At 32.2% G+C, this 12829-nt stretch overlaps 1 protein-coding gene across 3 annotated transcripts; it reads left to right on the forward strand.

The window, feature by feature from the left end:
- The first annotated feature begins 7678 nt into the window (after positions 1-7678).
- LOC105328051 (E3 ubiquitin-protein ligase XIAP) lies at positions 7679-12707 on the forward strand. Of its 3 annotated transcripts, none has more exons than XM_020067156.3 (3): positions 7679-7844; positions 10762-11067; positions 11927-12707. In XM_020067156.3, the coding sequence occupies exons 1-3, from the start codon at positions 7694-7696 to the stop codon at positions 12235-12237; spliced, it is 768 nt and encodes a 255-aa protein (XP_019922715.2). In that variant the 5' UTR covers positions 7679-7693; the 3' UTR covers positions 12238-12707. The 3 variants fall into 3 exon arrangements, with proteins under 3 accessions (XP_019922715.2, XP_034334542.2, XP_019922711.2); XM_034478651.2 differs by lacking the exons at positions 7679-7844; positions 11927-12707 and adding exons at positions 9440-9713; positions 11449-11823; XM_020067152.3 differs by lacking the exon at positions 7679-7844 and adding an exon at positions 9442-9713.
- Positions 12708-12829: the final 122 nt, after the last annotated feature.

The following is a 12829-nucleotide window of genomic DNA, read 5'->3' on the forward strand; positions in this document are numbered from 1 at the left end:
TAGTTTTCAAAAATAGTTCTTTTAGTTCTACAAGATTTACTATCATCAACCATCATAAAAAATATTCTTAACACTGAGTTACTATTCGGTGGTTAATTAATCGTTTGGTCCCTGATTTCCAACAAAAAATTCCTTCTTCATATTCTGTTGCGTATAGTGCTGGATTAATTTTATTAACGAGAGTTTTTAACATTTATGTAAAATCGGTATTAATTATGAACAGTATTGCTTGTTCTTAATCATTTGAATCTTTGTTTAATAATTAAAATCCTTGAACCGATGTTAGAAGTAGTACCCCAAAATTTATTTGCTACATTTTTGGGATCTCGGGTGGCTCAAGAATATATCTTTAAAAATGTGTGCATTGGGAAAAGAATATAAAAAACTTAATAATATATTTTGCGATATCGGAGAAAATGTCTTGGATTTATTTTTTTTTCAATGAAATATCTCGAAATATACCGAGGAGACTAAATTATAGAAAAAGTATATGATATGTATGCAGTATAAACAAGAGGCCCATGGGGCCACATCGCTCACCTGAGCAACAATGGGCGTTCAATAGATAGTGTGCCATATGGTCCCTCGGTAGAATAACAAAAAATAAATATTGTAGAGTATTCGAATTTTTCACTTATTTTTGCATACACGTAATCTTTGACATTGTACCTTCATGAAATACTATTTTTTACCAGAATAAGAAAATCCTACGCAAGATATAAAACTAAACATTTGGTAGGGGTACACTGATAAGTTGTTAACTTCCAATTCCCTATATTTTCGTTCTGCCCCCCCCCCCCACTTTGTAAAGCGATCAAAATATATGAGAGCATATAGGTAAATTTTTTCATCAACTACTTACTAGTTATTGTAATTCTAAAAAAAATATAATAGTTATTGTTTTTTATTTTAAAAAATTCAACATGTATAGATGTAAAGAAGAAAATTGTACCTCAATGTGCTCAATTCCTCAAATTAAAAACATTCAAAAATTTTATTTGTCTTCTCCATTATAATCAAATGACTGTTATTTACTTCGCGTACAAACCAGGATAATTTTCCGCTGTGATATTTTCTTAGGAATAGCGATAATTACTTTATCCCTGCAACAGAAATGTGTCAGATTTATGGAAAATGTGTTAACGATGTCGTTTTTATTTACTCACATTTCATATTATTATAATTATATTATTATTCATATATTATTCATTGTATAAAGAGGGGGCCCCAGAGAGTAGTAATATACAGCATATCATTCTTTAATTTTTTTGTGTACAAGTATTTAACATACTCTAATTCATATAGAATTTCTAATGATCAACCAAAATTTCAGCGTCAATCGTAGAATTATAAGCAAGATGAGCTTAAAATTTTGCTAGGTTGGAGTCATATTTTGTTCACATGAATTTATTACATTCATGCAGCTTAAGATTTTTAACTTGGTATTTCCTGACATCATTTAACCAACATTGTATTTTTAAAAAATTTAGAAATCATCTGTCTTGTTACACTCCAAAGACACGTTAAGCACCGACGGCTAGTAAAATAATTACTGCATACACTCTTTTGTAAATAGACAATCATGACGGTGAATTCAAACTTATTTCATTGAAAATTTCCTAGTAACTGGTCGTTTCGTAGAATCATGTATATTTCTGTTAAGAATATATCAGTTTAACTTTGACTTCGCTGGGTATGTAATTAATTTAAATATTATGAAAGATTAGGGTTGTATGATGAAGTGTTACTGTTTTATCATTTGTATGCGAAATAATTACGCCTATCTCCCAACATTTTATTCATTTACTGTTCAAAACTTATTTATGTCATCTTAATTTTTTCTTATTTTGAAAGCATGCACGATGGACTTAAAAAAATAAAGCTTCATTTAAATTTAACTCTATAAAACTATATATATGCCTATTAAGCTTAATTATCAACAGTTCATTTACAATAAGTTAATATATGTAATTTATGAATTGTAGGTAAAAGTAACCACTATGCGTTTACAGTGGGTATATCATCAAGTAACTCTGATTGGGCAGGAGACATCCTAGTGTTCCCCACAGTAATCTACAGTGAAGGAACAGGCTACAACCCCATTACTGGCATCTTTACAGCGCCGACAGCGGGGACATATGTGTTCTATGTCTCTGTTCAGTCTGCATGGCAAAAAGACATCACGTTAGACATAGCGTTGAATGGATCCAGAAAGGTCAAGGCCATGACTGAATATAGTGGGAGTAGCATTAACATTCGCCAGACCGGAACCAACATGGTTATCTTACATCTACAGACCGGTGACAGAGTGTGGGTCAGACGAGGCGGTGGTACCGGTTACTACAGTTATCTTATTCCCGTTACAACGTTCTCTGGATTTAAACTTTACTAGTTAAAATGATTTAATTGAGATCAATCTCTATTATTTACAGAAATTGAAGGACAATTAAAAAAAATGGTTCTTCTTTTGTGCTGTGTTCATACTTTTTTTCTGATTTGACTGATGTTTTCCGTCGAGATTGAACCCACTTTTACAGCACATAGTATTACACAATTGTTAAAGTTCAACTGAGAATATCTGAGTATACAATATAGATCATTGGCGGGTCCAGAGGGAGGGTTCCGGGGGTTGGAACCCCCCCCCCCCCTTTCTCTGGTACATATGAATTTTTTTAAAAACGTTTAATGCCTATTTAAAGGCAATTTTTCCCACTTATAATAGAAATACTGTAATTATCTCAAATAAATGCTTTCAAAATTGCTTATTTAAAGAATTTCGTATTGTTTTGTTTCCAAGAATCGGAAATTCTGTTACAAAATTACCGTGTAAGGGGCTAACCATTATGAAAATGCACAACTTTTCAAAACTTTTCTAAATATGATCGCATCTGTACTAGTGCCGGATGATGTTAGCGCACTCATTACAGAGGTCACATCAAGTTCCCTGGGACGACAATTGCTTTTACCATTGTATTACACACGTATCATCTTTTCAGCAGATAAATTATTCCCATTCTTTTGTCATTATTTAGACCTATATTTAAGAAGGCAATCGATAGAAATCAAAATCGATAAATAGTTCAGAATTTAAAAACATCGAGGACATAAAAAAATTAGCTATATATCCATTATTATAATAGTTTGTCGTAATTAGTCTGAGTTATTTTTTGTTTCTTAGTGTTTCTTTTCTATCAAGCATAGACGCACTTTCTCATTGCTGGAAGCTTAGGTTTCTTAAGGCTAGGCATATCCTCCCTACCTTAACCAAAACGCCAAAACGCTCAATAATGCAGTGCACTCTGATGTTGAAATAGATAGAAAAGTGATGAGATAAATGTTTATTAATTAAATACAGTTGTTTAACGCACTGAAAACGTTCAAAAAGCCCTTTTTTTGGGAGTTGATTTTAATCAACTCTCCTGTGCAGTTACTCAGACAAACCGAAAGTGAAACGGTGTTTGGACCTCAGCACAAATCATTGCTGCTGACAAGACTTAGTTCTTGAAAATAATTGATTAATTCGATGTAATGTATGCTAAAGCATTGTTTTTCAAGGAAACTTATTTATAAATACCTTGAAAATAGTAAGATTTTAAATGGTACAAACAATTTAAATATTTTTTGTAGTCGTATGTATTCCTACGCCAGAGTTCAATATACTAGTAGTCTCGTTCAACTCGACGCTCGGCTTTCTACGTAAATCCTTGTCGGAGATCTACGGTGTCAGCCGAGCGTTTGGTTGAACGAGTCGAGAGTTCAATATTGCTTGGATCCATACAATTTTCGATAAATATTTCTATTACTAATACATAGTTTGATTGAATTAATTTTATCTTTAAATATTATTTAACATGATTCATATGGGGGATTCTCGACATTCTTGTCGAAAAAGTAAAAAAATTCATATTATAAAAATGTACGTAATTCAAATTAGAGACTACATGTACTTGTCATGCAAAATAACATATCATTGATTTTAAAATCAATAAACATCGACAAAATCAACTCCCGTCAGTTCTTCAGTACTTTGATTATTGACAAATGATGAATTTTGCACATATTGATTTTCATCAAATGGACCCCCCCCCTTTCCAAATTGTTGGATCCGCCTCTGTAGATGAATAAAAAAGATTTGAAAAAAATGAAAACTCACTAGTATATATTCTTTAAAGAAACTTTCTTTTTCTTCGAAATGAATTTGAGCGATAAAGTTATATTAGATGTTCTTCCTGTAATGTTTTGGGTTCGATATGCTTCAATTTTTTAAACAAACATTAAAATGCATTTTAACAACCAAGTGGGGAAAAATAAGCAATTGCATGTGAATAAAAATAAGGTATAAACGAAACTTCTATAACGATAATGTAGCTATTTACATTGTAGTGTACGTCTTCTGCTTTTCATAATTACATGATTAAACTTTGAACAAAAAAGCAACGACTTGACGTTTAGTTGACAATAAATTCCAAACTTGTTTTGGGTCAAGTTCAGTATAAGACAAACTGAATAGTTCTCTCGAATTTATGATAAGTAATTCAATTTATTATAATTATACATAAATTACGATGCTTGATCGAAATATAAAATATAATTAATATATATTTAGATAAAGTCACTATGAAAAAAAATCATCAATTATCTGTCAACTCAGGTTGACAGGTCGACCTGTCAACCCGTCTACCCGTCAGCCCGTCGGCTTGTCTACCGATCTACCTGTTTACCCGTCAACCCATACAACTGTCAACCTATCAACCCGTAGACCTGTTAAACATCGATCGACTTGTCAACCTGTCTTCCGGTCAACCCGTCAACCTGCCTACACATCAACCTGTTAAATCGTCTGTAATCCCATCGACCTGCCAACCCTTCGATCTGTCAAGCTGTCGATGAATATTTGATCTATTTATTTTTCATCCTTTTTTGTCAAAATACGAAAATACTTTTCGATCCTTTTATAATTAAAAAAAAAAACAACTAAAACAAAAATTAATTTGAATTTGCTAGAAGAACTACTGTCAACACTCCGTTATTATGTAACCTGATTAACTATATAAATAATAACTTTTTATCACTACACTAAAATTATTTCAAACAAGAACTTCTTTTGTCCTATTCTGTATTTGACCCTTGTTTTTTCATATTCAGTGGTAAGCGTGCTAGGTCCAAAAATAAATGCACTTTGAAAATGTTTTTCAAAGTGCGTAATTTTTCAAACTCCTAGCCGCCCACTCCAAGTTACTTAGATTTAATTTTGAAAAATCGCAAAAAGTAACAAAAAGCGATGGGCAGCGTGAGCCCTGGTATTTAGTCGGTTGGGTTCCACAAGTTAAAACTTTGGCCGAGGTGGATGTGACACGTCAATAAGGTGAAAATGTACCGTTCTTCTCACGGGCTCATGACGTTAAAGTATTTCTTTTTATAATAATGAAATAATACCCTGTATTATATGTATTTGTTATTTTCATAGTACAGGAAGTTATCTTATTAACAAAAAGAAAATATTTTTAACGTGAGTGGAACATGATTCTTCCTGATATATGTTTTACCGTATGTAAAAGAGCTTTTATTGCAACAAACTACTTAAGGACACGAGACGTTCATCAATTTTGTATAATTTTCCTTGATATATTATTCCTTATTCATTAACATTCAAACCTGTTACTTCCCAAAATTTCATGGTACCAGGCTATTTTAGGAACTAGAATAGTTAGAATTTTCCATAAAATAGCAATAAAATAAATAAAGTCATATTAATATTCATATATTTTAAATTGAACTCTTTATAACTTAATTAAAAAAGTATCATATAACATGAAAAGATAATTATGGAATTACTTAATGGAAATCAAATTGTGGAAATAGGAAATAATAGAAAAAATGGAAGATAGGTCGAGTCTGACCTTAATTAAAAAATCATTCCATATGGGTTGTAGCATTTATAGAGTCTAATAGTAAATAATAGAGAGAATTGTTTTTTTTTCTTCTTACGCGCGGCCGCGGATTGGTGGAGTTAACATGCGTATGTTGATCATATTTATCACAAGATTCAAGAAAAAACCATTGGTCTGCCAAAGATTTTCGAGTGCAAGAAAAACTTTATATTACGAACTATTCCAATGGGTATTTTATAACTATTTATCGTTGTCATCACAATATATTTTTTTCATATTTTAATATTAATCTTACATATTTATTTGCACAAGTACTGTTCACAATTACTACTAGCCCTAGTTCGCTAGAGGATAATGCTCACCAGATTCGGAGTTAAAGGGACACTTGCATATACATGAAAATGAGTTTCGCCCTTTTTAGCAAACCTCTACCTTATATAGGCAAATGTATGTTTTGAAAATTTAAAAAAAAGGCATCACTTATATTAATGCCAACTGCCTAAAAGCTGTTAGGTTTTAAATCTAAACTTAAAGAATCGAAAGTCCAATTGCTAAAACATTAGACTAACTGATTCCAGTAAATAGTCAAAATCAAAACAATTCATTTTATTTAAACATAAAAAAGAATTGTTTTAATTTTACAGTAATGCTCGAAAAAGCATAAGATTTACCCTGACTGTATATATTACGAAATGTGTTTCAAGCAAATGGAAAAGCTGATGGAGAGAGAGAGAGAGAGAGAGAGAGAGAGAGAGAGAGAGAGAGAGAGAGAGAGAGAGAGAGAGAGAGAGAGAGAGAGAGAGAGAGAGAGAGAGAATATCACGTCTCTAGTAATTCTTAAAAATGCATCTTTTTCGTAAGAAATTTACTTAATATTTTTCAAAAATGGGCGACAGGGCTGGATTTGTTTCATAAAATAAAAAGCAAAGTGTAAAATTTCTGACTGTCCCCTGTTGTAATCATACGATGTATTATGAATTTGAATGCGTGTTGTTTCCAGAGGGGTGAAAAGGCCCATGCTTGATTTTTAAGCATACAAGTATGTCTTAACGTTACCTTTATGAGGAAATAAGAAAGTTGTATATAAAAAATATTATTATGAATGTCTTCTATCTTTAAACTTATTCAATTACTTTCAACAAAGAATATCAAAGGGCTGTTCAATTTGGGAAAATACCTACATAAATGCTCAAAATTATGATAAAAATATAATTATTGTTTCTGTTTTGAAAATATACTGTTCATTATCCTGTTTACTTTTGTCATGTACATTTTGCACACTGCTATGTACACACGCAGTCAAATACAAGATTGTGATGTTTTTAAAAAAATGTCTACATATGTTTGTTCACTTTATTTATGTATATATGTTAAACCTATGAATCGTATGGTTCTTGGTAATAAACAATACAATACTTCGACATAAACACGGGCACGTACATGTAGCATCGTTTTTAAAGTGGGGGTGGGGGGGGGCAATCTTACCAAATAAATCTTCGCAAAAAAAAAAAAAAAAAAAAAGAGAAGAAAAAAATGAAAAAAGGTAAACTCTCAAAATATAAAATTCCTATAAGGAACTATAAGGGGGGGGGGGGGGGATTACTACATGCCTGAATCAAACTTTATGTATCTTGCCTCGATGTATGGCTCTGAATTTTTTTGCTACTATAATGTATACTTAGTGTTGTTTTAAAAGACACCTGTATTCAGTCAACGGAGAACAAAGAGTTATCTTTCTTTGTGTATATTGTCGATATGTAACGCAAAATTCCCCTTTGCTATTTTTAGTTAATTGGTCTGCTATGGCAGAGGGTCTGCAGAATGAAGACTCTGCACGGATAAAAAACATTGCATATGCAAGTGTGAAAACTCGTATCCTGTCATTTGATAGTGCACCAGAACATCTGAAAAAACAAGCCGGTAGACTTGCCCAAGATGGATTCTATTATCTAGGTGAGGCATCCTTTGATTTGTTTTGTATTGTAGAAAGAAAGAAGAGGACATGCACGGATCTAGAAGGGGGGGGGGGTCTGTATATTGGAAATTTGTACAGCGTAAAATTACCAGAGATAGGCCTAGGACCCCCTCCCCCACCTCGAACACACACACACACCCACCCACCGTACACACACACACACACACACACACACACCGGTACAGACGCTCCCTGCAAAAATTTTCTGGATTCGCGCTTAGGGTCAACTGGAAATAACACAGTCTGTTGTTTTTTTGAGTAACTGTATCATACTGTGTATATTCTAGAGTTTATCTCCACCCACCCTCCCCATCCACAATCATGCCGAGTTGACATTGCATTTCTGTTTCATTTCATAACGCACGGAATATTAGAACTAAAAATATGGAAAAAGGAGAGCAGGGAATTTCAGTTTATCTGCATTATTTTTTTTATTAATACAAACTGCGAAATTCGATATTATATTGTATTTTCTTGGCTGGATTTTTGCAACTCGCTTTAAGAAACTAATTTGTTAAATCATTATAATTATTTTATACATTTAGTTCTTTGATTTTTAATGGTTTATTATTATATTCCTGCATTCATTTTTCTTTTTTCATTGAAAAAGATAAAATATATTAATTTCCATAATTTCTCTCAAAGGCGAATCATGATATAAAAAGTTTGAATTATGATATTTTTTTTTTTGCTTATTGAAATACACTTTCATTGCACATTTAAAAACTGTCCTACTGTCATGCATTTTACAGCCCATAAAACGCATATCAAAAAGTTAGGTCGCATCTTGATGTAATGAAAAATTGGATACAACTTACATGAACAATGTCAGATACTAGCGTTAGTAAATAAATATTAACTGATTTAGAATATTTTAGAATATATGTTACTTTCATGTATAGTATATTACATAGTTTTAACTTATTACTATTATTACATGTTTTAACTTATTACATAATGTACTATTATTACATGTTGACATGTGTTATCTTGCATGCGCAAAGTACATTTTAGGAGGAAGATATATATATTTAAACAACAGATATGCATCTCACGAATTTGATATCCGCTGGGACTTGTTCATTGTTTGCCTTTATAAAAGAATTTAAAATGCATTTTATTGAAATCAATGTTCAATTTTAAAAATTGCAATGTTTTGAACATGATGTACTCTGATCTCGCCAAATTCATGCGCGGATTCAGTATTTTTTCCGAAGGGGAGGGCGGTTCAAAGGCCAGTTATGTTTGTCGGGGATGTTGGCGGGGGGTAAAGCTTAGTTTTGCTAAATCTAATTTACCATATAAATTCAATAAGTTAGGAATTTCCGAGGGATGTAGGGGGGGGGGGGAGGGGGGGGGGGTGTGGGGGGGGGGGGGGGCTGACACCCCAGACCTATCCACTCCCGTATAGATCCCTGCATGACATTGATATCTCAAGGATATTTTGTTGTCCTAAATTTTGGAGGCCTGCTATTTGACGAACAATCGAACAATGACATCATTTTCTACATGGATCCTTTTTTTAACTACAGCAGCATTTTTTTTTCAGAACATAGATTGTTTATATAAGAGGGTTAAAAATAGATACACGAGACCCGGAAGTGTTTTTAGTAACGACTATGGCGACCATTTTGTGAAGGATTATGTAAACATGGCATTTACTAATCTTTCAAATGGTGGGTATGGTGATGTACATGTGAAATCATGTTTGGAACCCACTCGTCCTCGGTACTTTTATCCCGCCTATAGAAATGAGGAAACTCGTGTACTATCATTCAGTGACCCCTCGGCCAACGGTCTAATGAAAATGGCCAGAGCTTTAGCTGAAGCTGGCTTTTTCTATGAAGGTTTGTGATAAACGCTATAAAAATTAATAGGGCATTAAACAATATTTAAATAATGTCTTTGAGCCTAGACTGTATTTGTAAATTGTTTTAAAAATATTTAAGAGGATGTATTGTTTAAAAAAAAATTCAAAACGAAAGTAGATTTATCATGTAGATATTATTTATAATGCTATATGTCTATTTAACATGCATTTTGAATAAACGAAAAGAGAGTACCTGTTTTGGAAAAAAATGAAGCTAAATTCAAAGAAAAGATTTGTTATTATATAAAATTCGCAAATTCTCTGCCGAAAAGACCCGAGAAAATGCGATCGATTTCTTCTCGGTCTTTTCCGCTGGCGAAAAACGGTCGAGTAGTTACGATTGCGATTTCTTTACTACAATGTTTATCGTTCTTGACGCTTTAGTTTCGAAAGTCTATTTGATCACGAACGAATAAAATTTAATGTCCGTTATTTATTTGAAAAAAGTTTAACATGCATAATTTATAATAATCGTTAAATGTATGCAATGCTGTGCTTTGCAATGCTTACGTTTTTACACAATTATTCAGTTTGGAAATATGAAATACATGTATGATAAGCACTAAATAGATGTTATACATTGTTTCAAATAATTTTGCCAATTCTGTATAAATTAATACCATATGACCATTTATGTACCGGCATTATTATCAAGTTTTAAAAAATCAATGGAGGAATTATTTGGCAGATATGATTTTTGTTTAAGTGATAGAATAATGTCATAAATGATAAAATAACAGTTAAAAAAAATAGCAAAAGAAAAAAAAAGTTAGACATCAATTTTGCATGGCAGATACCATAGATATGAATTTACTTTTGTAGATGAATCGTCAAAAACATTTACTTGTATAATAATTTATCTTCATCACAATGATATCAATATTTTTTTCATAAAAGGACGAGGCATTGTGCATGGTTTTAATAATTTTTTGGTGTTTGTTATGGAAGAATTTTTTTGAAGAGTTTTATAATGCAGATATGTATTTAAACTCTATACCAAATGTCCGGAAATATTTTTACTATAGGATACAACTCCAAAACAGCATGCTTCGCGTGTGGCGTAAGCCATGACAATTGGTCGGAAAGAGACAATCCGTTGAAAGAACATTTGAAAAAGAATCCAAAGTGTATCCACGCCTTGCAGTCAGAGCAGAAGGCTAACGTACAAGCTCGGTCTGATTCCGCCTATCTACGGGATCCTGAAATCGTATCGTCTGCCAGATACTCAGATTATACCGAAGCACTGTTGCGAGAAGCGTCATTCCAAATGGCCACGGGAAATCTCAAACAAAGAGCACCCAATTTGGCTAAATCTGGATTCTTCTGCAAAGGTGAGAGACTATGTCAAAAAATCGCTGTGATTGGTTGTCATTTGGTGATGTCAATACGGCTTAGTTCATTTTTCTAACCTAATTTTATAAAAGATTTTCACATCTGTTATGAAATAAGAGGATGCTTATATTTACCATATTTAAAAAAAAATGAAATATCTCACACGAGAGGAGAAATTGTATGCACTTGATACATGTAAAACTACATTACTACATGCAAAAAGGATACAATATCCTAAAAGTATGATAAATTCTGATAAAAAGTGCGTTTTTTTTCTCTGAATAGCCAAACATATGTTAAAGATATATAATTAAATATCTGTATGTAAACAATTTAATTAGACCTTTCCCTTTGTATGATTATTTCACTTATTATTAAAGATGTTGGCACCTGATACAATGTAATCAGATTTTAAGATGCAAAACTCCACTTTAGATTAGGATGGTGCATACTGTTGATGCATGTGAAATACTAGTAATGCATATTCGAAGTGAGAATTTGCAACTTACATGTATTTGATCGGATAGTGAACCACCGATTGATATCTACGTTCATTTGTGTTATGGAGACATACATTTACAATCTTAACCACAGGTGCTTGAGGACAGGACCGGTCACCTCTTCCACCCCCACCTCAAGTATCTAGACTCCCGGGACATTTTTTCTTTAAATTATCCTTTTATGACATATTTATAATCTAATGTATACATTCATTGCACAAAATTACTTAAAACAAACATTTAAATGAAAAAAAAATTAGATCCCCTCTTGGGGGTTAGGGATAATAAAAGGGGTGGCACCTGTGTCTATACCCTTATACTTTTGCATTTGTGATTGATAACACATCTTTTTATCCAGGTTCAGGAAACACTGTGACATGTTTTTGTTGTGGACTTGAAATGACATTGGAGTTTCATGAAGATGTGACCGAAAAGCATCTGCAATTGTCCCCAAATTGTGAACTTCTTCGTTATGAAATGCAAAAGATGAATGACGACGCTCACAGAATAAGACAACAGTTGCTTTGTAAAGTTTGTTATGCTAATCGGGTTATGATAACGTTTCGTCCATGTTGTCACTTGGCAACCTGCGAGGAATGTGCCGACAAGCTGGAACTCTGTCCAATATGTAGAACAGTAATAATGGAGAAAATTAAAACCTTTCTTTGAGCAAAACAGCTTCAATGAAAACTCTTAACATTTATCGAACTTTCCAAGAGTATAGACAACGTTGCAAAACGATTTTTTTAAAGCATTCATTACTATTATAATTGATTAATATTTAATAATTGGCGTTCAGTATCCGACTATTTAAAGTTAACTGTATCAAAACCATGAAAATAATACATATGTATATTGTTTATTAACTAGATGTCTCCGTGAACTTTTGTTAGTACAAAGTCAGTTTTCGAAAGTCAATTATGAAAGATTTAAAAAGCAAGTTTATATTGTTGTCAAAATTCACGTATTTTGATTTTTTTACAGTTTTTTTTTTAGTTTTTCACTTGCAGATAAATTCAAATACAAATAAAAAATATATAAAAGCTATGTGAAACCAACAACTCATTCCTTTAATATGATAGAATTACTGAATTTATGATATATTGTAAAATATGTATATATTAAAATTTTAAATATATGTTAATGCTAACAATATTGTAGATTCCTATTATCTACTACATTTTGCGATTTCTTTGTTTTTGTTTTTTAAATCGCAAAAATATAAAACTGCTATTGCCGACCTTTTTTTGTACAACGATTT

This window comes from Magallana gigas, chromosome 9, assembly GCF_963853765.1.
Source record: "Magallana gigas chromosome 9, xbMagGiga1.1, whole genome shotgun sequence".
Classification (NCBI taxonomy): domain Eukaryota; kingdom Metazoa; phylum Mollusca; class Bivalvia; order Ostreida; family Ostreidae; genus Magallana; species Magallana gigas.